Source organism: Stegostoma tigrinum, chromosome 5 (genome assembly GCF_030684315.1).
Source record: "Stegostoma tigrinum isolate sSteTig4 chromosome 5, sSteTig4.hap1, whole genome shotgun sequence".
In the NCBI taxonomy this organism is placed as follows: domain Eukaryota; kingdom Metazoa; phylum Chordata; class Chondrichthyes; order Orectolobiformes; family Stegostomatidae; genus Stegostoma; species Stegostoma tigrinum.
The window spans coordinates 98,028,775-98,052,939 of record NC_081358.1 but is presented as its reverse complement, the minus strand read 5'-3'; the positions used below and the strand labels follow the sequence as shown (position 1 = coordinate 98,052,939).

At 43.1% G+C, this 24,165-nt stretch overlaps 2 protein-coding genes across 7 annotated transcripts in view; one reads left to right on the top strand and one right to left on the bottom strand.

Annotated features, from left to right (window-relative positions):
• Window positions 1-1,229: 1,229 nt before the first annotated feature.
• jmjd4 (jumonji domain containing 4) lies at window positions 1,230-18,070 on the bottom strand. Of its 3 annotated transcripts, none has more exons than XM_048529666.2 (6): window positions 17,688-18,070; window positions 12,332-12,497; window positions 7,774-7,899; window positions 3,808-4,075; window positions 2,560-2,706; window positions 1,230-1,666 (listed from the first exon to the last, which is right to left on the bottom strand). In XM_048529666.2, exons 1-6 carry the CDS (start codon window positions 17,761-17,763, stop codon window positions 1,355-1,357), a joined length of 1,095 nt encoding a protein of 364 aa, XP_048385623.1. In that variant the 5' UTR covers window positions 17,764-18,070; the 3' UTR covers window positions 1,230-1,354. The 3 variants fall into 3 exon arrangements, with proteins under 3 accessions (XP_048385623.1, XP_048385624.1, XP_048385622.1); XM_048529667.2 differs by lacking the exon at window positions 17,688-18,070 and adding an exon at window positions 16,670-17,328; XM_048529665.2 differs by having other exon boundaries at window positions 1,232-1,666; window positions 17,508-18,070.
• A 247-nt stretch (window positions 18,071-18,317) lies between these two features.
• The window catches only part of snap47 (synaptosome associated protein 47), a 60,308-nt gene continuing 54,460 nt past the window's right edge, over window positions 18,318-24,165 (top strand). For 2 of the 4 annotated variants that reach the window (XM_048529710.2, XM_059646165.1), the window contains exon 1: window positions 18,318-19,174. The gene's annotated coding sequence lies outside the window, so the exon portion shown is untranslated. The remainder of the gene's footprint in view (window positions 19,175-24,165) is intronic. The other 2 variants (XM_048529711.2, XM_048529709.2) reach the window with 2 other exon arrangements.

Sequence of the window (24,165 nt, the reverse complement as noted above, 5' to 3'; positions counted from 1 at the left end):
TTACAGCATTTGTGTGTGCTGCACTCTTTTTTATTTGCTATTGAGCAACAGTCCTTTTCTGTTGACAGAGATTCTGAGGGCCAACTTGCAGACACACCACCTGAAGACCAAATATGATGCATGTTTATGATTCGGCTTAAGACACTGTGACATTGTGTTGGTGTCTTGTCTTTAACATGTACAGTAGAGACCCTGTGTGACAATGCATGAGACCAATTGCCATCTTTTGTTCACACTGTCCGTCTTAATGCAGAGCTGAAGAATCCCGACTGCAAGTTCTTAAGATAACTGGATAAATTGGGAGCAGCAGCAGGTCTTTTAGTTCCTCTAGTCTGCACTGCCATTCAACATATCATTGCTGATTTGATGTGGTCTCATCTCCACATTCCAAACTGCCGTCAATACCAGAGGTAGTTGGTGTATTTCTAACTTCGCTGAACTGAGCACAGGACACGCTCTCTATTTACTGTGCTCCCAACTAAAGCAACAGGCTTCAAGAATCTGAAGAACTATACTTGGAAGCCTGTTTCCAAACCACACCTCAGAGAGCTTTTCCTCTGGGGCCAAAGGCAGCTGCAGTTAGCCCCATCCTTCACAGTAGAAAATGAGTATATTAAATAATATGAATGTTTCATGATAAAACTGAGTTGTTTTAAATATAGTTTTAATCATCTTTCAAGACAAGTTTCTTGATTTAAGTAACTGCAGACATTCTGGAGAGTTTTCATTTCTAACCTCCTTTATGTACAAGATTGTACTTAGTGCCGTCGTTTTTTTCTGTTCCCAATGGTGCTAATGTGTTTGGTATACAATCTAGCTGCTCTCTCTAGTACCTTGTGTACATTTCACGTTTTGTTGCAGCAGGGAGATATGACAATCTGCTCAACTGTTCAGATGCAGCAGAGCCGTGCCTTGACTTTTTTTTCCCTCATTTAACTACATATCTCATGTTGTAAATGTGTTTGCACCATGCTTTAGTAATTTAAGAATTACGTAGGACACTAGGTAAAGACAGTGGGTCTCATATCCCGGAGAAAAGCTACTCAGTTCTGTTTCCTTATGATCCAAGAGATGAATGGTTACTTGGGTGGTTTTAGGTTTCCATTTCTGGACTTTTATTCCCAAACCAGCATGAAATTTGAACTCCTAGATTTATACTGAATGTCACTGAACTATTGTGGCCATTATGTGTATTCTTTATCCTTTGCAGCACAGTTTGCATCAGGCTAAGCAGCAAAAGTGACCCCGGTTGCTTAATTCTTTTCCTTTCTAATTCCAGAATGCACTTTGGAATCCCTTAACAAAAGATAAAGAGTTCCATGTGGCTTGGTTTATAAGGAATTCAAGTAGAATATTATGACAAGACAGCATCCTTTATTTCTTTAATCTCATCCAGCAGATCCTCTGGGCGAGGATCCAACAAGTCTGAGTCTAGCATACCGAAGTTCTCATTTGTAAGCATTGAAGTCAGTACATCTTCAGTCCGGTGTAAATCGAACACTGAGTGACACAGTCCGAGAGTGGATAGTTCTGCAGGAAATGTACTGTGGATGGCTGCTGAATCTCCTGACGTAGCCTCTAATACTGCTATTCTATTTCTCGCTATTATTTTCAGAAAGCTGTAGAATTCATGGTAGTTGATTCCAGTGCACGATTTCAACAGCAACTGCAGCAAACAGGAATAGAAGAGACAATGGCTATCAGAGGGAATACAACTTGTATATTGTTAAAATTTTGAGTTTTGCTGGTTTCTTCAAATGCTTAGCACATTATAAATTTAGAGGTATGATTGTATCATTTCTAGTTTTCTGAATCTACAATTCGTCATATTGTGTATGTGGAGATCCACGTTTCTTCAGTAACAGTGTTTGAAGACTGTTTTCACCTGTTAAATATGAACACGTCATTGCATGTTTTTCGATTTAATATGTAATATTGTGCTTCAGGATGTTTGTGGGAGGGTATTAAACACTGTCCAGATTTGTGTTATGCACACCTAGACCATGTTAGAACAATCAGATACAGAGTAATGCTCCTTTCAAAAATATGTTGCAGGTCGAGTTGAATGCTTACATTACTGTATTCATAGTCAAGAGATCTAAATTAGCTGTTGAGAGAACACAAACCCAAATCCCACCATGGCAATGTGAATCTGTTTAAAAAACTATTGATGATGGTAAAAACAAATTGGTTCACTAATTTCCTCAGGAAAAGAAACCTGGTATTTTTATGCATCTCGCCTATCATATGACATGGAATCACTTCATATGATTGGCTCAAAATTGCTAGCAAACCAAGCTTTAAATGGCAACAAATATCAGATTTAAGTGGTCCAAGAAGGTAGTGTCACCACAATTTTTTCAGGGCCATGAGCAATGGACTATCAATAGTGGCCCTGAAGATGATGCTCACATCCTGAGAATGAACAAAATTTGTATCACTATGTTCCACTGCATTTCACAAACCAGCTGTTTTAATTTGCTCATTTATATTGAAATTCAGTCACGGCTGACATGAAGGGAAAGCAATAAACAAATGAATTACTCTCTCCTCTAATACCTGACAATGTTGATTCCAACCCTCCATATGGTTCTCCCACTCTCTGATCTCTTCCTGGACTGCCTTCAGCTCCTGCTGGAGGAATTGCCACATGATGTCTATGCTGCAGCCATTCAGCCAGTTGTGATTGATGGAGATGGTGTCCTCCTGAACAGACGAACACAAAATGATTTATTATAATTTATACAAAGTCAGGACAGAAGAAAACCTATCATGATGCGCAACCATGATAGAAAAACTGTAAACCCAGTTCCACAAATTAAACCAGAACTTAAACATGAGTTTCAGTTATATCAAGTTGTACAGCAATTTGTGTCTCAAGAGTAATGCCTTAGAAATCCCACGTGAAGATGCACATAACTTAATGGGATACCCCATCTTGCAGGCACCCATCTTAAGAGCTCAAATTTCATAGAAGCAACAGTAAGTTGTAATTATCCAGCAATCCTCAATATTATAACTGCTACAAATCATTGTCATGGCGGAATCTACAGAGAGCCTCCTAGATGATTCAAAACAGATGCAAGTCTTGAACATGTTCCTTTTGTTTGCAGGGTCACCTATAGCAAGTATAAATGAGCCAAGTTATGAACTGGACTGATTATTTTATTTTGGTTGTTAATTTAACTGTTAGGGTTGTTCAGCAACTGCTGCCCAATTGTGAATCACATCAAACAGTTGATTATTTGCTTTGGATTTCGCAGGTACAAGCTGGTTCAGTAAATCTGTACTCTGCCTTGTACAGCAACGAAAGGAACTTGCTATTTGATTCAATCATCTGATCACCTGAACTTTTAGCCTATATCAAGTGACATCACACAGGTACTGAAATTCAGGGATAATATCCTCAATTGTGTGGTCAGCAGAAGGTCTTTTCACAGAGAAGTCAGTATTCCGTTTGTGGAAAATACTATTTGTGTACTAAATGAATTGAAATGAAACAGCATAACTTCTTCTTCAAATATTTATAGCTATTTTGCCTTTTCAGGAGAACTTGAGTTTGACTGGGCCTTCATCAGGTCCAGATGTAGTGGTCCGTTTGCAACAGTGAACATGAGTATAAACATGATAGCCACTATCCTGCAGTTAACCTTTTCAAGATGTGCAAATGGCTTGGGGCACATTTACAAGTTTGCTAATAAAGCTAAAATTATAGCGCATAGATCTTCATGAATCCCTACTTCTGCATCGAATGGTCAAGGTTGCTTTAGGATGTATACAATATATTACAAGAATTGTTGTCTATACCAGATTGTAAACTTGATGGTACCATCCGCTTGGAACAAAGATGACCTCGCCAACATTCTGCACCACTTCAATGGGTTGACTGCACTGGCTGTATTTTGGATAATGATCCTTGTCCTGCAGAACTGTAGACTGGACATCATAAGCAAGGTTACCACTGCGGTCCTTCAAATGTTCCTCTTCACCAGGTGGGAACAGCAGCCACTTCTTCCGCCCACAGATGTTGGCTGACCAACTGTATGATCGGATTACATCAGCATGAAATGGTGTCCTACAAGAGGGAGGAGAAAAGAGAAATGTATCATGCCACTATGAAGTCGGACATTTCTTTGCTAAATTCCTTACTTGCTTTTCACGATGTCCATTTACCCCTTAATCTAATATCATAATTTTCCATCTCAAGAAGGGATCGTCCAGTATAATTCCTACGTGCCCTTGATAACCTTTCACACCTTTGCTTAACAATGATCTATTTACGTATTCCTTCAAAATATTGAAAAACTCTGATTGCACATCTTTTGAGGAAGGGAGCTACAAAGACTCGCGACCCTCTTGGAGAAAGAATCTTTGCTCAGCTTTGTCTTAAAAAGCTGACCCTTTATTTTTAAAGTGTGACCTTTAATTCTACAATCTCCCACCAGAGGAAACATCCTTTCCACATCCATGCTGTCAAGATCCCTCAGAATCCTACATGTTTCAATCGAGTACCTTCCCACTCATCTGAAATTCTACATCTAGAAGTTTAACCTGCCAATCTTTCCTCTCATTCTTGATATTGATCCTGTAAGCTTTCTAAGAAATACTTCCAACTCATTTACACTTATTCCTTTAAAAAAGTTTGAATACTGTACATAGTTATTTTTAAAGTGTGACCTTTAATTCTACAATCTCCCACCAGAGGAAACATCCTTTCCACATCCATGCTGTCAAGATCCCTCAGAATCCTACATGTTTCAATCAAGGACCTTCCCACTCATCTAGAAATTCTACATCCAATCTTTCCTCTCATTCTTGATATTGATCCTGTAAGCTTTCTAAGAAATACTTCCAACTCATTTACACTTATTCCTTTAAAAAGGTTTGAATACTGTACATAGTCCTCTGTGAGTATTCTTGCCAATGCTCTGTACAACAGATGTATAATCTTACTTCTGCATTCAATTCTCCTTAAATAATGATAAAATTCTATTAGCTTTCAAAATTACTTGTTGTAACTGTACATCAGCCTTTTGTGATTCATAGACTAAGATACTCAGATCTCTTCATATCTCTTTTCCGCATTGTACTCTATTTGCCAAATCTTTGCCCACTCACTCAACCTATCTATATCTCTTTGTAGCATACTTGTGTACTCTTCACCACTCACTTTGTGATGTATTATTTATTGTATCATTAACAAATTAGGCCCTTCAATCAAGTCATTTATAAAAATTGTAAGTTGAGGCCCCAGCGCTATCCCAAGGCATACCTCTCATTACATCTTGTCAACAAGAAGACCCAATTTATGTTTCTGTTACCTGTTAGTTAAATATTATTCTGTCTACGTCAATATGTTATCCCCTGCACCATGACCTTTTAACTTCTGTCGTGATCTTAGCTGAGGCATCCTATCAAATATCCTCTGGAAATCTAAATACAATATATCTCTATTGGGTATCCTTTGTCCATAACAATTGATATTTATTCAAAAACATCCAATAAATTGGTTAAACATGATCTAACCATCACAGAACCAGACTGACTGCATCTAATTACTTTGATCTTTTCTAAATTCCATGCTATAATATCTTTAGTACCAACATCTGATATTTGCTTTACGACAAATGTTAAGCTGACTGGCTTGTAGTAACTTGCTTTCCTTTTGAATCAATGAGTTTACTACTTTCTAATCTAATGAAACTTTCCCTAATCTAGGGAATCTAAACAAAAATTAAAATCAATGCAAAACTATCTCACTACACACTTCTTTAAAGGTCCTGAGATGAAGTCCAACAGAACTCAAAGACTTGTCAGACTGATGTTCCAACTCTGCTTTCTCTCCATAGATACTGACAGACCTGTTGAGTTTTTCTAGCAATTTCTGTTTTTGTTGCTGTTCCAACTGCTTGCTCAATATAATTTCCTCAGAGTAGTAATTTTCCCCAGGTCTTCTCTCACTTCCATTTCCTGATTTGCAAATACTTTTGGAATATCAATTGTATCCTCAAGAATGAAGACTCCTGTAAAATACATCTTATTTTCCATTATATATTCACAACACTAAATTTCTACAGGACCAATGATCAGTTTATTAACTCTTTTCTTTTGATATTTATGGAAACTCTTACTATCTGTTTCTTTATTTCTAGCTAGTCTTCTCTTGTATTCTAAAGCTTTTTCTCCTTATTAACCTTTTTGTCATTCTTTACTATCCATGACATTCTGTCTAATTTTCTGGCCCACTACTTATTTTTGCACTGATGAGGACCTTCTGATTAGCTGAACTTCAGTTTATTACAAAGTTGTATGTTGAAAAGCAGTCAGAAACATTTTTAGCCTACGAACTGTAAACATATTTCTCTGTCTCTCTCTCTCTCAGTTTCTATGGGGGGTAAAGACAGATAAACCAAAACAGCTTAAAATAAAAAATTCTAAAAATGACCTATATCTGGAGAATCAACTGTCAAAGTGACAAACAATCGTTACTTTACTAATCAGTATCAATTTAACCCATCCATGAAATCTCCGCTTTTGATCTTTAGAGTTTTACTTGCTCTGCTTAAAGAACAATGGAGCACTATTATTAGTGCATTGTTCCTAGGTAAATAATGAGAATTGATTTTAGACAGCAGACAGGGCCTTGGTTTAAGGTCTCATCCGACTGATGGAATAACGTACTACTCACAGTTACAGGAATTTAAAGGACAACCTGTTTCCTCTAATATCAAGGTCAATAACAAGTGGACACAAATTTAAGATAATTGGCAAAACAAAAGAAAATTCCCTGTTTGTGCAGTGAATTATAATTTGGAATACACCATTTTAAAGGATGGGGATTGCAGATTTAACAATAACTTTTAAAGAGAAATTAAAATTATTCCTGAAAACGAATAAATCCAATAAAATTTCTGGACAAATCTCTTCACAGAACAAAGTAAAAGTGGTTATGATTAAGACCTCTCTACCAAAGTAGCTGTGATAACAGCATTAGATGCTTTGAAGGGGAACTGAGAAAAGAACATGAGGGAGAAAATAAGGATCTGCTGACAGATTTAGAAAGATGGGAGGAGGGTCATGTGGAGAATATACATTGGCATAAATCCACTTGGTTGTCTGGCATGTTTCTGTGTTGTGCATTCTTTGGACACAATCTTCTGAGTTTGACGGGTACCTCGAATGCTTCCTGAAAAAGCAGGGAGACACGGGCGCTGACTCTTAGCAGGTAGACCAGCCCATCAGGTGCATAGGTACATATACTTAGGAGGACAACAGCAGCCCATCTTATGACTGAGGACCCTGGAAATGACATCTTATCACCACTAGATCTGGTTAATCAGAGGTCAGCCCATTTTAACACATGGCATTGTCACAGGGATGTGGCTGTTGCATGACCAATAACCCAGGAGACTAGGATTGAGGAACAGGCTGTCTTGAAACAGCAAAAAAATTCAGCCCAGGCAGGAAGATGTCTTAAGTAGCAGTTAGTTGAACACTTATGGATTTCAAGTGGAGGTGGGACAGCAGCATCACACAAGTACCTTCCCACAGGGAAGAGACAGGAACTTCTGGCTACGTGTTCTGATGTCAACTGTCTCATTTGTAAGGGGTCCTCCTTCTTCCATGCTCCCTGTAGGACTAGAACATTCTGATCTATTCAATTCTACGTAACTGTGTAAGAGCTTTGCATGCAATTCATTGTCTGTATTTACGGGCAACTCAATATATCATCAGTTACAGGATGGAACACTTCCTGGCATAATATACACTTACCATGATCCTTTGGGGCCCATGTAAACAAAACGATAATCGTCCAATTGAATAGAGTCCCAGTATTCATTCAGCCAGTCAGACTGGAAGAAGAGGGGAGTACTGTACACGCCATGATCAGGAAAAACCCTAAAACCCAAGAAATGACAAGGTTTATTCAGGAATATTACAAGATTAAGAAAAATCCATCAAACCTGTTCCCTTCATGGACAATATACTCTGACCCATCTGGTTCAATCTCATATATTTTGTTTTTGACTCCTCTAGTCATCTGTTCATTGTCCTACTTAAACAGCTTGCTCAATCTCATATCCATATCTAATAACATCTGTAAATTTTTGCTTGGGTTTATCTTCTTTCAGTCATCCTGGTCACTCCTTACCAAATTTCATTCCAGTGCATCCACTTAAGGCCCTTTTAACCTTTTATGCTGAACTAGGAATCATTGTTCAGTCCATGAGCCTTCAATGCCCAGTTGCTGTAGCTCCAATCCGTTCAGTACATGAGGGGAGAAAGATTTAAAAAAGACACGAGGGGCAATTCTTTTTACACAGCGGGTGGTTCATGTTCGGAATGAACTGCTGGAGGAATTGATGGATGTGGATACGGTTACAGCGTTTAAAAGACATTTAAATATGTACATGAATATGAAATAGAGGGATCAGGGCCAAGTGCAGACAAGTGGGACTAGATTAGTTTGGAATGATGGCCAGCATGGACTAGTTAAACCAAGGAATCTGTTTCCATGCTGCAAGACTCTGATTCATTTCAACTTATTGCTGGTTTAATTTATTTGAGTTACATGCTCCATAATTTGGAAACACATTTTCAATCTTGTTCTTTCTTCATTGACTATCTCGGATACTGAGGAGAGCACAAGACTATAGACACAGAAGCAGAAGTAGGAATTCAGCCTATTGAGTCTGCTCTACCATTCAAAGAGATCATAGCTGATCTAATAATCCTCAAATCCACTTCTTCCCAATGCCTTCCTTCCCCTTACTAGTTAAAAACCTATTTTCGCGTTGAATACACTTACCACAGAAGCTGTGTCATTAAGAACTCCAAAGATTCACTACCCTCTGAGAAAAGAAATTCCTCCTCAACTCTCTCTTAAATGTACAATCCCGTACTCTGAGATTATGCTCTGTGATCCTAGATTCTCACACAAGGGGGAAAAAAAACCTCTCAGCACTTACACTGTAAAGTCCCCATGGAGTCTCACACAGTTCGAAAATGTCTCCTCTCGTTCTTCTAAATTCCAAAGAGTACAGGCTCAACTTACTCAACGTCTTCTCAAAAGACAATCCCTCTATACCTGGAATCAATATAGTGAACCTTCGCTGGACTACCGTGAAATGCAGTACTTTTTTTTTGATAACAGGGTCAAACTGATTGCGGTATTCCAGGCATGGTCTGACTAGTGCCTTGTGTAGTCCACTCATTCAGCTAGTCTATAACCCTCTATGGAACCATAGAATCTCTACAATGTGAAAACAGGCCCTTCGGCCCAACAAGTCCACACCGACCCACAGAGCTTCCCACCCAGACCTATCCCCCTATAACCCACCTAATCTACACATTCCTGAACACTATGGGCAATTTAGCATGGAAAATCCACCTAGCCTGCATAATTTTGGATTGTGGGAGAAAACTGGAGCACTCGGATGAAACCCACACAGACAGTCATCCGAGGGTGGAATCAAACCCGGGTCCCTGGTGCTGTGATGCAGCAGTGCAAATCACTGTGCCACCGCGCCACCCCAAAGGCTCTGTCATCTTCACTACCTGTCTTCCCACCCATTTTTGTGTAATCTACAAACTAGCCAATTGCACATTTACTACCCTCATCCAAGTCTTGATTATGCAGTCCCAGTTGTATTTTACTAGCTACAGTTGCCATCCTGAAAATGACCTCTTTATCCCAACACTGTTTTCCATTAATTAGCCAAATTTCTGAACATACTAATACACTGCCTCCAACACCGCGTGCTTTTATCTTATTAAATAACTTGTGTGTAGTACTTTATTGAACACGTTTTGGAAATCAACAGTTCCCTTTTGTTCCTCCTGCTTGTTAACGCCTCAAAAAATAGTAAATAAATTTGTCAGACATGATTTCCGCTTCATGAAGCCTCGTTGATTCTGCATGTTTATATTATGTATCCAATCATGCTGTGGGTTCTAACTTGGAAAGGGTTAATAAGCAATAGCTTTCGGCAATCAAGTTACGTGTGAGACGTTTAAAGCTATCCTGCTACCAATCAGGAGTGAAACCCCACCTCTTCCTCCGTTACATTGATGACTGTATCGGCACCGCCTCTTGCTCCCCAGAGGAGCTCGAACAGTTCATCCACTTCACCAACACCTTCCACCCCTACCTTCAGTTCACCTGGGCCATCTCCAGCACATCCCTCACCTTCCTGGACCTCTCAGTCTCCATCTCAGGCAACCAGCTTGTTACTGATGTCCATTTCAAGCCCACCGACTCCCACAGCTACCTAGAATACATCTCCTCCCACCCACCCTCCTGCAAAAATTCCATCCCCTATTCCCAATTCCTCCGCCTCCGCCGCATCTGCTCCCACGATGAAGCATTCCACTCCTGCACATCCCAGATGTCCAAGTTCTTCAAGGACCGCAACTTTCCCCCCACAGTGGTCGAGAATGGCCTTGACCGCGTCTCCCGCATTTCCCGCAACACATCCCTCACACCCGGCCCCCGCCACAACCGCCCAAAGAGGATCCCCCTCGTTCTCACACACCACCCCACCAACCTCCGGATACAACGCATCATCCTCCAACACTTCCGCCATCTACAATCCGACCCCACCACCCAAGACATATTCCTATCCCCACCCCTGTCTGCCTTCCGGAGAGACTACACTCTCCGTGACTCCCTTGTTCGCTCCACACTGCCCTCCAACCCCACGACACCCGGCACCTTCCCCTGCAACCGCAGGAAATGCTACACTTGCCCCCACACCTCCTCCCTCACCCCTATCCCAGGCCCCAAGATGACTTTCCACATTAAGCAGAGGTTCACTTGCACATCTGCCAATGTGGTACACTGCATCCACTGTACCCGGTGTGGCTTCCTCTACATTGAGGAAACCAAGCGGAGGCTTGGGGACCGCTTTGCAGAACACCTCCGCTCGGTTCGCAATAAACAACTGCACTTCCCAGTCGCAAACCATTTCCACTCCCCCTCCCATTCTTTAGATGACATGTCCATCATGGGCCTCCTGCAGTACCACAATGATGCCACCCGAAGGTTGCAGGAACAGCAACTCATATTCTGCTTGGGAACCCTGCAGCCCAATGGTATCAATGTGGACTTCACCAGCTTCAAAATCTCCCCTTCTCCCACCGCATCCCAAAACCAGCCCAGTTCATCCCCTCCCCCCACTGCACCACACAACCAGCCCAGCTCTTCCCCTCCACCCACTGCATCCCAAAACCAGTCCAACCAGTCTCTGCCTCCCTAACCTGTTCTTCCTCTCACCCATCCCTTCCTCCCACCCCAAGCCGCACCTCCATCTCCTACCTACTAACCTCATCCCACCTCCTTGACCTGTCCGTCTTCCCTGGACTGACCTATCCCCTCCCTACCTCCCCACCTATACTCTCCTCCCTACCTATCTTCTTTTCTCTCCATCTTCGGTCCGCCTCCCCCTCTCTCCCTATTTAGTCCAGAACCCTCACCCCATCCCCCTCTCTGATGAAGGGTCTAGGCCCGAAACGTCAGCTTTTGTGCTCCTGAGATGCTGCTGGGCCTGCTGTGTTCATCCAGCCTCACATTTTATTATCTTGGATTCTCCAGCATCTGCAGTTCCCATTATCACCAATCAGGAGTGGATGGCTTTTGAAGAATCGAAAGGGGTCTGAGAAATTGAGTGAAGAATCTGTGCCCTTAGCGGAACTGGAAAGAAAGAGCTTTATGCCCTTAAAGTATTAATAGGTATTACTTATAAGCTAAGCAGAATTTCCTGAGTTACGGCACAAGACTGATTACTATTGCCTTCTTGGTTAAAGTTCCAATTGAACTGATTAATATTAGGATTTGAGATTAAATTATATGAGACACCTAAAATTTACCCGCAACAATTGTCCACAAAATCTCCCCAAGTAAGTTTAATGGCTCAGTACAGAAAAGAGCTCACATTTAGACAGACAACACAGTATGGAGCTGGAGGAACAAAGCAGGCCAGACAGCATCAGAGGAGCAGTGAAGTTGACGTTTCAGGTAGGGACCCACCTCACAGATTATAACCAAAACATTTCAAACGAATTGATGAAGTGCAGTGACTGCTCCCAAATAGGGAAGGCAGGGTTTTTCTGTTGTGGGGCCTCATTTACATAGACTAGGTTAACACCAGTTAATTAATTTGGCACCATTTCAATCAGGACGAATTAGGAGAGACTTTCATCCCATTTATCACAACTGCATTTTTAGATAACCCATCGCATTACCTAAGCTTTGATTACTGTGGGGCTCAAGTAGAATGACTTGACAGTTTGAAATGAAAAGCAACAGGGGAATTATCCTGCATTCACTCACCTGTGCATGTGCCAGTCTTTCATGTACAAGCAGCCCTGTGGAGATGAATAGCCACTCTCCCTGTGTTCTCTCCAGTAATTGAGGTAGTCCCTAAGTGGGATGTTTTGCTTTGGATTTGCATTGTATTCCTTCACATCACAGTTGGCTACAGGGACAATAAAATCCCCTATAAAACAAAAGAGCAATAAAGCAAAGTTATATGAAATGCACATGGAGAAAGAACACAATTTCAGAATTAAGTGCAAAAATAACACTGCATGAAGTTTGGACCTGCATAGAGAATTACTACGTGCATTATTTAACACATTTTAAAATTTAGTTCTTCATGGCATTTTTTGAGCTGTGGGTGTCACTGGCTGGCCAGCATTTATTAACCGTCACTAGTTGCCCTTAAGAAGGTTAGCAGCCTGAGCTTCTGTACTCTGTCCAAAAGGTTGGCCCACAATGTTCTTAGGTAGGGAATTCCTGGACTTTGACCCAACAACTTGAAAGTTTATCAAATCTGGATGGTGAGTGGCTTGAAGTTGAACTTACAGGTATCTGCTGCCCTTGTCCTTCTGGATGCAAGTGGTCATGGGTTTGGAAAGTGCTGTTTAAGAATCGTAGGTGAATTTCTGCAGTGCATCATTAGATGGTACACACTGTTGTTATTAAGCTTCAGTGGTGGAAGAAGCTTATTCCTATGTGGATGCGGAGCCAGTCAAGTGGGTTGCTTTGTTCTGGATGCTATCAAGCTTCTTGAGTGTTGATGAGCTGTGCTCATCCATGCTAGTAGGAAGTATTCCACTATACTTCTGACTTGTGCCTTGTAGATGGTGAACAGGCTTTGGGGAGTCAGGATATGAGCTACTTGCTGCTGCATTCCTAGTCTCTGACCTGCTCTTGTAGCCATTGTATTTGTGTGGTGACTCCAGTTGAGTTGCTGTGCAATAGCAACTCCAGAATGTGGACAGTGGGGATTCAGTGATGGTAACATCATCTAATGACAAGAGGCAGTGGTCAGCTTGTCACTTATTGGAGATGATCATTGCCTGGCAGTTTTGTCCTTCCATTATTGTGCTTGAACTGTTAGGCTATCAGACAGAGCAGTCACGAGCCAACCACATTGCTGCAGGTCTGGTGACTCACGTCATCTAGACCAGGTAAGAGCAGCAATTTTCCTTCTGGAAAGGGCATCAGTGAATCCATCTGAAATAATCTCACAAAGGCTGGTATCCCGACTCCAAGTCACCAATTATTTACATGTGCACAGTATATATGACGCTGACCCAGCTATTCAGAGCCGGTTCCTAGAGTAAGCCGATCCCCTGACACTCCTGTTTATATGTCAGCCAGGACTCCCTGAATAGACCAGGTTAACAGTTCCAATCAAGTAACTCATATTCTATGCAATCCAGCCAGCTGACCTTGTTCCAATCACTATACCAACAATGACAAAATCTCAGAAAAGATCTCAGAAGTGCGTCCCAGAATAATTAAATTTCTACTTTACATAGCCACGTAACTCAGAAACATGGAAATGATGCAATTTCCTGAAACAACTAATTGCTAAATCACAGGTTGCTAGGGTTGGCTCACTTCCTTGCTGCTGCAGAGACACGTGGTCAAGATCATGCTCTACCCTAACTCCCAGCACTTTCTGGTACTGTATGCTGAAGCTCAGAAACTGACTTCTGTGTTGACACAGTTTAAGGTAGCAGGCAGCAAGCGTTTTTGCCATCTGATTAGCATTTGAAAGCAAGAAAGAGTTCATTTATATAGTGCCTTATATTACCTCAAGACATCCCAAAGTACAGTCAATAACATTGTTCTGAAGTGTACAGGCTGTTACTGCACTTAAGAACTTTCAGATATTGAATTCCTCATGTTGTCCTTGGGCTGATATGGGAACGAGGTACAGCAGAATCTATGTACTTTACAAAATGAGTAAATACTAATCTATTATTGACTGGTTCACCACCCGAAGTCACATTTCCGGTCACTTGCTTGGAAACTTTTTGAGGGCGAAACAAAGCTTTGTATCATATCTGCCTCCAAGGTGAGCTGGAATCCACATCATAGGGAAAACATACTTCTATCTCTGCAACATTGCTTGATTCTACTTTTTTCAGTTCAGCTATTGCTGAGTCCCTTATTCATGCCTTTTTCTCTCTTGACTTAACTATTTCAATTGTCAACATCCCACATTCTATTCTCTAGAAACCTGAGGTCATCCAGAACTCCGACCTCATGTTCTCACTGTCTGATTCACCCATTATACCCTTGTCTACTTTGGATTTGAGTTAAGTAACAGTTTAACTATAAAATTCTAATTTATCAGTACTAAATTCAAAAGATGTTGAAATAAAATGTACTCTGTCACAGCTTTGTCTTGCACACATCAGGACAATATGGAAGGATTCAGGTTGAAATTTATACTGTATGCAGTGATGATTGGTTGGCAAGTGAATGCTGATCGGTTAGCAATTGAAAAGTAAATGGTGGAGATATTGTCATGGAGAATGCAATATCTTCACTGGTCAGTACACAAGTTGGGATTCCTAGCATTCCATGCACTATAAAATATCTCTTATTGGTAACTTTACCAATGAGGCCTGAGCAATTTGCTCACCATGAAAGCTTGATGCTGAAATATGACACATCAAAACAATTCCTGGGATAATGACTATCTTGGTCAACTCATTTCTCACAGTATGCCATGTGAACTTGAGAATGGTCCTAAAGTAGCTATTGTTAGTTATGAAAAGTGTAGTCAACCTCAGCTTACACTGGAACAGTAAAGTATCTCAAATGTTTGAGCGATGGGTGAGCAAGCTGTTTCATGCTGTTACAATGCAGTAGAAGTACTACTGATGTTGCCATAAACAGGATGCTGCTGTCAAGCTGGAAGGACATTCCGCCTATTGCGTAAAGATAACGTATGAATTTCAGTGCTCATGTGAAACCAGGTATGTGGGCCATATACACTGAAGACTGGTTTGTTGTGTCAAATCATAGATCTCTTTGGATGATCACAACAGTCAAGGCACTCATCATATCCAACTAGCCCATGTTTTCAAAATGCACAACGCAGCGTCCACATTAGTTGTGATTCAACAACTGGATAACATTTACTGGATAATCCTGAGTGTGCAAAGAATTACACTGAAACTATTTTAAGATTGTCAGTCAGTCACAGTGTGAGGTACTTGCGTGTATTGGAAGCTACATATGATAGTATGCAGTACTCCAGATATAACATGTAAATAATTGTATCCATTTCAACACAACAACAGTTATTCACTGATTCATTTCTCATGGCAATGTTTTGATGAATTATAATCAACCTACTTAGTTTAAAATATAAACAAAACTTAGCAGTTACCTATCGGTCAGCATGGACTAATGCATTATTTGCTACAACATTTCTACCAATCAGAATCCTCTTGCCAAGGAATCAGCGATTCTCCTCTATAAATATTGGCTTCCCTTAAAACTGACATTCTTGAGCCCTGTCCGAATGAATGCAAGACAAAAAGCTTTCAGGAATTCTAAAGTTCTCACTGCTGTTTTAAGTTCCTCAATGACAGTTCCTCTCCCTGCCTTTGTAATTTCTTCCAGCCTCTGAGCCCTCTAAGGTATTTTCAATTCCAGGCTTATGATGATCTCCAATTTTAATACTCTCACATGAAGGCTACGCGGCCAAAAGTTCTGGAATCTGTGTACTTCTTCTTGCCTTTAAGAAGCTATTTAAAATCAATTTCTTTGACCAATCTTTTGGTTGTCTTCTTTAATAGCTCCATGTGTGGTTATGCTTCAAACTGTGCTCGATAACACTTACATTGCTCCTTGGAACATTACCCTACTGTATAGGTGTAATAATAAATGCGTATAGAAATGCACATTTTTGCTGGGTGACACTGTGCAATGTTACAGTGACTAACTTTCAAGGTGAGAGTGGGGGCACTGAGTTGCCATCCAAAATCAGGATTTCAAACTGTGGAAATTCGTGGCACCACATTCAAATTAAAACAAACGGAAATAGCGTATTGAAAGAAGTGAGAGTGGAAATTACAGAGGCACTGTTCATAACTTTCAGTCTTTCTTAGACTCAGGGGTGATGCTCGAGGACTGGAGAATAGCAGATCAAGTGAACAAAGTGTGAAGCTGGATGAACACAGCAGGCCAAGCAGCATCTCAGGAGCACAAGATGCTGCTTGGCCTGCTGTGTTCATCCAGCTTCACAGTTTGTTATCTTGGATTCTCCAGCATCTGCAGTTCCCATTATCAGCAGTTCAAGTAATTTCAGTGATGGGAGAACATCTTCAACAAATAAATCTGAATAAAATTAAGAGTCACCTGACAAACGTGGATCAATCGACATGAGCCAGCACGCTTTCTTAAGAGAAAATCATGTTTAAATGGCTCGCTGGAGTTTTTTTGGAAGAGGAAACAGAGGGGGTTCATGAGGACAATAAAGTGTTGTATTTGGATCAGCAGCCAATGTGTGCACTGTGTTCTAACTTCTAAAAAAGTCTCTTTTCCTCATTCCTACCTCCCTGGATTATTACAGCATTATTCTGAGAGGTTATTGTTAATTCCTGAAGACACCAACACAATCCAAGAGTGTTTGCAACAATCCTTGTCCAAATGTCTTCTCCACCACTAGCCCAGACCAATGATTCCTACTCAATGTGATCTCAGCATGGTAGTTATCACAAGATCAATCCAATCCTCTTCTCATCCACCAACCTACAGTCAGGGTCAGCAAATTTGACTTGTGTTTTGACAGCCACCGATAATCCAGACATCTAGGCTAAAATCCTGGGGAGATTGGTTCAAATCCCACCACAGCATCTGCCGGAATTTAAAGTGAATTCATATATGTGAAATGTAAAGCTAGTCTCAGTATTCCATGACAACAACCATTGATTCTTGTTGAAACCCTTCTGGTTCACTAATGCTCTTTGGGAAGGAAATCTACCACTCCAGACAAATAGCCGTAAGGTTGGATTTAACTGCTCTCTGCATATGGTCCAGCAAACTACTCTGTTAAGTGTAACTGAAAATAGTCAACAAACTGGGGCTTTGCCAGCGTCACCCATATTCCACTGGAAAGAAAAACAAAAGCCCAGGGCGGCTGTGATTTCCCTCACACCTTTCAGCAAATACGTCACCAAGAGCAAATGGGACTAACCAAAACGTTTCAGCAAGTGCTCAAAGTCAGGCTTGCCATCGCCTTTCACCCAATCTTGCCTGCTCCTCCAGCCTTCCGTAAACTCGGGCGACAGTATGCATGGGAAATTGGGAAGCAGAAAATCCCTGAAAAACTGACAGTAACTCCAATCTGATTTCCATAAGTAATCAGGTTTTCGACCTTTACGAAACTCTCCATATGAAGGCCTGTCACTCTGGAAGAATACCAGTGCACTCTTCAATGTTTCCTCGTCCATGTTTCAGCAGTCAGGAATTTCACTCCTAATAACTCTCATATTAAATGATCAGAATCCTGCAGCTTTTCTTTCCTCAATGTTCCTCGCGGAACTACTGCAAATGCTGATTCTATTTCAAGGGCAAAAAGGGTGGTTGTAAAATGTATCGGAAATCATTTTCAATCTATAGACCAGCTGATCAGATTTATACAGAAAACCAGCCCGTCAGTTATAAAGTCTGTCGCCTCGGACAGCTGCCCATTGGCAGCAGGGTGTCTGTTATTCAGATCAACTCCATCTTTACTGAAACAGACCGAAACTTCACAAACATGGCTGACACGCTACATCCGGGCACCGGGAGCCTAGGGCGCAGCCGCAGGTACCAGATCGAAATCAATGAGAGAAAGATTCCAGTGAGGGGGAGGGGACTTGTGATTGACAGGTCCCGGGCAAGGGGCGGGGTCTGTGATTGACAGGAACGCTGGAAGAGGTGGGGTCAGTGTGAGATTGACAGAAATAGGGAATGGGGTGGGGTCAGAATGTGATTGACAGTAACGTTGGTTGAGGTGGGTCAGTGAGCGATTGACTGCTATCGTGGAGAGATGGTGTCAGGGAGTGATTGACTGTTTTGGGTCGTGGGGTGGGGATCGCGTGTGATCGACAGCTTCAGGGGATTGGGTGCGTGTGACAGTCAGTGTGTGATTGACAGAATGCTGGAAGAAGTTGGCGGTCAGTGCGTGACAGGCTTTAGCAGTGGAAGGGGCGGGGTCAAGGTGTGATTGACAGGAACAGGTGAAGGGGTGGGGTCAGTGTGTGATTGACAGGAACGGGGGTGCGGTGGTGTCAGTGTGTGATTGACAGGCTGCTGGAAGAGGGTGTGATCAGTGTGTGACAGGCTGTGACGGGGAAGAGGCGGGTCAGGATGTGATTGACTGGAACTAGGGAAGGGGTGGAGTCAGTGTGTGATTGACAGGTGCAGGAATGGGGTGGGGTTAGTATGTGATTGACAGGCTGCTGGAAGAGGGCGTGATCAGTGTGTGACAGGCTGTAACGGGGAAGAGGCGGAGTCAGGGTGTGATTGACTGAAACTAGTGAAGGGGTGTGTTCAGTGTGTGATTGAGTGGGAAAGGGAACGGGGTGGGGTCTATGTGTGATTGACAGCATTAGCGAAGGGGGTGGGATCAGATTGTGATTGACAGGATAGGCGAAGGGGCGGGGTCAGTGTGTGATTGACAGCGGATGGGAAGGGTGTGCGGTCAGTGAATGACAGTGTCGCACAAGAACTGACAGGAGGAAGCTTGAGGAAGGCCAGCGGGAGGTGGAGCTCTGTTTAGAGACAAACCTCGAGTGGAGTCAGCAAGAGATGCCAGCTCTCGGTTAGTTACCCGGAGAATTGGGAATGGCCTGAGACTGGGGAAACGGAGGCAACGGCGTGAGTATTGCAGGCAGCGAGGGCCTGAGCTCTGTGCCACAGTCCTGTTACATCGCGAGGGAGCAGTAGTGTCTGGGGCTTGGAGAGTCGGGGGGGATCCCAGGCTGCCAGGTTCTGCAGAGTGAGAGAGAATCTCCTGGGACAAATCTTGCAGGATAACACAGGTTATTTGAGGAGAAATGTTGCAGGAGAGAAATGTGATAAATCCCTGAGGAGAGAAATACCTTGAGATAAGTTTTGCGGGGATAATAACATCTCTTGAAAGAAATCCTGCATGAGAGATCAGATCCTGGGCTAAGTAAATATTTCCCGAAAGAATGTCCACGGATAAATTCTGCTGTAATGCGAGAGGTTAACATCTTGGAGAGGAGACGGTTGCCCGCGGACAGAATAGCTCCTGACAAGGAGCTTGGGGAACAGGGAATATATTGATAGAAATGCACTGGATATCGAGCAAATTAAGAGAGCGACATAGATGAGTCACCAAAAGTGGAGGGAAAATTAAAAAAAAACTAGCACCACAATTAAACCCCAGGGAATATAACAGAAGAAAACAAGTCATGTAATGCAGAATGTGCCAATAAGTACAGGAAGGAAAATGAGTTGGAAAAGAACAAAAGTTAGTTAAACAGATGCTTATAGGTTAGCAGACTGAAAGATTTAAAGAGTGTTATTTGCAAAGAATTGTTCTATTCCAGCTTGTGAAGTTCCAAAGGAAACTCTGAAAATAAGCTTGCTGGTGGTGAAGAAGCTAGATGGTCTGTTTGCCTTCATGGTGCGAGGATTTGTGTCAAGGGCAGGGACACCTTGCTGCAAATGTACAGTATCTTGGTGAGACCACACCTGGAGTGTTGTTTGCAGTTCTAGTCTCCTTTCCTGAAGAAGGATGTTCTGGCTATGAAGGGAGAGCAATGAAAGCTTACCTGATTGATGCCTGCAATGCTTGAGGAGACACAGGATTGAGTTGTACAGCCATTGGCCATGGAAACAGACCCTTCAGCCTAACTCATCCGTGCTGATCAGGTTTCCTAAACTGAACTAGTCCCATTTGCCTGAGTTTGGCCCATGTCCCTTGAAACCTTTCTTAGCCACGTACCTGCCCAGATTTCTTTTAAATGTTGTAATTGTCCTTGTCTCTATCACTTCCTCTGGCAGTTCATTCCATACATGCACCATCCTCTGTGTGAAAAGTTTTGCTGCTCAGGCCCCTTTTAAATCTTTCCCTTCTCACCTGAAACCCATGCTGTCTGGTTCTGGACTCTCCTACCCTGGGGAAAAGATATTGGTTTTTCACATTCTTAATGCCTCTCATGATTTTGTAAACCTCTCTAAGGCCACCTCTCAGCCTCCTATGCTCCGGGGGGAAAAAAGGTCACAGCATATCTATCCACTCCTTATAACTCAAGCCCTTCAGTCTCGGTAACATTCTTGTAAATCTTTTTTACTCCCTTTCCAGTTCAGAAATATCCTTCCTTTAGAAAGATTGTCAGAATTGTGTGCAGTACTCAAAATGTGTCTGTACCAGTGTCTTGTACTCTTGTAACATGATTTCTCAACTCCTGTACTCAATATTGTGACCATTGAAGGCAAGCATGCCAAATGCCTTTCTCACCAACCTGTTTATCTATGATGCCACTTTTGAGGAACTATGGACCTGCATCCTTAGGTATCTTTGTTCGATAGTGTTCCCAGGGCCCTACATTGGGTGCATAAGCCCTGCTTCGCTTTGCCTTACCAAAATGCAACACTTTTTGTTTATCCAAATTAAATTCCACCTGCCATTCATCAGTCCAGTGGCCCTATTGATCAAGATCCCATTGTAATCTTTGATAATCTTCCTCACTATCCACTATATCACCAGTTTTGGTGTCACCCACAAACCTATAACTATGCCTCCTATATTCTCATCCAAATTGTTTATTTAAATGATAAACGACAGTAAACCCAGCATTGATCCTTGCATCACACCACTGGTCACAGGCCTTCAGTGAACAACAATCCTCTGCCACTGCTGTCAAGCCAATTCTATAATTAAGATAATAAAATGTGAGGCTGGATGAACACAGCAGGCCCAGCAGCATCTCAGGAGCACAACAGCTGACGTTTCGGGCCTAGACCCTTCATCAGAGAGGGGGATGGGGTGAGGGTTCTGGAATAAATAGGGAGAGAGGGAGAGGCGGACCAAAGATGGAGAGTAAAGAAGATAGGTGGAGAGGAGAGTATAGGTGGGGAGGTAGGGAAGACGGACAGGTCAAGGAGGAGGGATGAGGTTAGTAGGTAGGAGATGGAGGTGCGGCTTGGGGTGGGAGGAAGGGATGGGTGAGAGGAAGAACAGGTTAGGGAGGCAGAGACAGGCTGGACTGGTTTTGGGATGCAGTGGGTGGAGGGGAAGAGCTGGGCTGGTTGTGTGGTGCAGTGGGGGGAGGGGACGAACTGGGCTGGTTTTGGGATGCGGTGGGGGAAGGGGAGATTTTGAAGCTGGTGAAGTCCACATTGATACCATTGGGCTGCAGGGTTCCCAAGCGGAATGTGAGTTGCTGTTCCTGCAACCTTCGGGTGGCATCATTGTGGTACTGCAGGAGGCCCATGATGGACATGTCATCTAAAGAATGGGAGCGGGAGTGGAAATGGTTTGCGACTGGGAGGTGCAGTTGTTTATTGCAGACCGAGCGGAGGTGTTCTGCAAAGCGGTCCCCAAGCCTCCGCTTGGTTTCCCCAATGTAGAGGAAGCCACACCGGGTACAATGGATACAGTATACCACATTGGCAGATGTGCAGGTGAACCACTGCTTAATATGGAAAGTCTTCTTGGGGCCTGGGATAGGGGTGAGGGAGGATGTGTGGGGGCAAGTGTTCATCTTGGGGCCTGGGATAGGGGTGAGGGAGGAGGTGTGGGGGCAAGTGTTCATCTTGGGGCCTGGGATAGGGGTGAGGGAGGAGGTGTGGGGGCAAGTGTTCATCTTGGGGCCTGGGATAGGGGTGAGGGAGGAGGTGTGGGGGCAAGTGTTCATCTTGGGGCCTGGGATAGGGGTGAGGGAGGAGGTGTGGGGGCAAGTGTTCATCTCGGGGCCTGGGATAGGGGTGAGGGAGGAGGTGTGGGGGCAAGTGTTCATCTTGGGGCCTGGGATGGGGGTGAGGGAGGAGGTGTGGGGGCAAGTGTTCATCTTGGGGCCTGGGATAGGGGTGAGGGAGGAGGTGTGGGGGCAAGTGTTCATCTTGGGGCCTGGGATAGGGGTGAGGGAGGAGGTGTGGGGGCAAGTGTTCATCTTGGGGCCTGGGATAGGGGTGAGGGAGGAGGTGTGGGGGCAAGTGTGGACTTCACCAGCTTCAAAATCTCCCCTTTCCCCCACCGCATCCCAAAACCAGCCCAGTTCGTCCCCTCCCCCCACTGCACCACACAACCAGCCCAGCTCTTCCCCTCCACCCACTGCATCCCAAAACCAGTCCAGCCTGTCTCTGCCTCCCTAACCTGTTCTTCCTCTCACCCACCCCTTCCTCCCACCCCAAGCCACACCTCCATCTCCTACCTACTAACCTCATCCCACCTCCTTGACCTGTCCGTCTTCCCTACCTCCCCACCTATACTCTCCTCTCCACCTATCTTCTTTTCTCTCCATCTTCGGTCCGCCTCCCCCTCTCTCCCTATTTATTCCAGAACCCTCACCCCATCCCCCCTCTCTGATGAAGGGTCTAGGTCCAAAACGTCAGCTTTTGTGCTCCTGAGATGCTGCTTGGCCTGCTGTGTGTTCATCCAGCCTCACATTTTATTATCTTGGATTCTCCAGCATCTGCAGCTCCCATTATCACTGATACAATTCTATAATTAACTGGCTCGCTCTCCCTGGGTCTCATGTAGTCTAACCTTACTGAGTAGTCTTTCCTGCAGACCACTGTTGAAGGCGTTGCTGAAGTCCTTGTAGACAATGTCTACTGCTCCACCACCATCTACCTATCTTCTTCGTCACATCTTCAAAAAAATCAATGAAGTTTGTGAAATGATTTCCCATTCACAGAGCCGTGCTATCCCTAATCAGTCCTTTTCTTTCCAAAGCATGTAGATCCAGTCTCTTAGAATGCCTTCTAGCAGCTTACCGCTACTGACATAGGTTCACCGTCTGTAGTTCCCTGGCTTTTCCTTGCAGCCTTTCTTAAGTAATGGCACTGGTCTTGGGGATTTATCTACCTATATGCATTTTAAGATATTGTTGTTTATATTCCTGAGTTCTCTAGCTTCTATGTCTTTCTCTGCAGTAAATGCTGAAGTGGTTGTTTAGGATCTTACCCATCTCCTATGATTTCACATATAGACGGCCTCATTAATTTTCAAGGGCCCTATTTGCTGCCCCATTACTCTTTTGCCGTTAATACACTTATAGAATCTCCTTAGATTCTCCTTGACCTTATCTGCCAATTGTGTTCCTTTTCTCCCTCCTAATTTTCCGCTTAAGTATACATCCACCCCAGTACTCCTGAAGGGTTCCCAGATGTCTATATCTGACATGTACTTCCTTCTTATTCTTGACCAGAGTCTCAATATATTAATCCAGTGTTCCCTTCTCATGCCAGCCCTGCCCTTCATACTAACAGGAACATGCTGGCTCTGAGCTCTTGTTATCTCGCTTTTGAGATCTTCCTGCTTGCCAGTCGTCCCTCTGCCTGCGAACAGCCTTCCCCAATCAACTTTTGAAAATTCCTGTCAAATACCGTCAAAATTGGCTTTGCCCCAATTCAGAACGTCAGCTTGTAGACCAGGCCTATCCTTTTCCATAATTATTTGAAAACAAATAGAATTATGGTCACTGGTTTAAAGTTTGAGAAGATTTGTAGATTGGGTTGAGGATGAGGTGTCGACATGCTTGTCGAGCCGGTAGGTTTGGTTGCAAACGTTTCGTCAGCCTGCTAGGTTATGTCATCAGTGCGCCTCCAGTGAAACATTGGTGTTCTGTCCCACTCGTTTTTTATATTCCTCGGTTTGCTGGAGTTGTTGGTAA

Excerpts from the sequence above, each read along its gene's own strand:
- jmjd4 (XM_048529665.2), bottom strand. The coding sequence starts at position 17,763 with ATGGACGAGGAAACATTGAAGAGTGCACTGGTATTCTTCCAGAGTGAC. Across the intron at positions 4,076-7,773 it reads ATGGGCCCCAAAGGATCATG|GACACCATTTCATGCTGATG; the intron begins GTAAGTGTATAT and ends TCCCTCTTGTAG. Across the intron at positions 2,707-3,807 it reads ACCATCAAGTTTACAATCTG|GAGGACACCATCTCCATCAA; the intron begins GTATAGACAACA and ends TCGTCTGTTCAG.